The sequence below is a fragment of the Penaeus monodon genome, chromosome 27 (assembly GCF_015228065.2).
Source record: "Penaeus monodon isolate SGIC_2016 chromosome 27, NSTDA_Pmon_1, whole genome shotgun sequence".
NCBI lineage: Eukaryota > Metazoa > Arthropoda > Malacostraca > Decapoda > Penaeidae > Penaeus > Penaeus monodon.
The window spans coordinates 35,345,539-35,346,005 of NC_051412.1; the positions used below are offsets into that span (position 1 = coordinate 35,345,539).

At 35.3% G+C, this 467-nt stretch overlaps 1 protein-coding gene across 6 annotated transcripts in view; it reads right to left on the bottom strand.

The window, feature by feature from the left end:
• LOC119590810 (hormone receptor 4-like) overlaps positions 1-467 on the bottom strand; it is a 115,290-nt gene that overhangs the window by 9,027 nt on the left and 105,796 nt on the right. For all 6 annotated transcript variants that reach the window (XM_037939542.1, XM_037939546.1, XM_037939543.1 and 3 more), the window contains one exon: positions 23-113. In XM_037939542.1, the coding sequence (XP_037795470.1) occupies positions 23-113 (91 nt within the window). The remainder of the gene's footprint in view (positions 1-22; positions 114-467) is intronic.

Consider the following 467-nt stretch of genomic DNA (forward strand, 5'->3'; position numbering starts at 1 on the left):
GCAGAACCGAACGAATTCTCACCGGGAGTCTACTTTGCGGCGCTTAAGTTTGAGGTCCTGGAAGAGGCTCATCTTGACGCCGTCACACTGGAGCAACGTCACCGTCATAATTCCTGTGGAGAGAAAAAAATACGTTACCTACAATCCGGTATGTGTAAACTGTTCAAATGCACCTTATAATGTAAATAAAAATACGCGTTACATATATTAAGTCGTAAAAAATAAGGTTACAAAACATACTATAAAAATATCATAAAGCACACAACATATATTTCTTTTAATTATGATATTAACCAAAACGTTATGAAAAATTGTATGCAATGTTTGATGATATTACTCTTAAAAATAAGAGGCATATCTGTAATAAGGTTTATAATGATCCATAGCCACGTAAATATCATGACCTTTGCAGTGTCGTAAATGCATTTCGGGTCCCTTCAGCGCATGCATTATGAATGAAATATGCA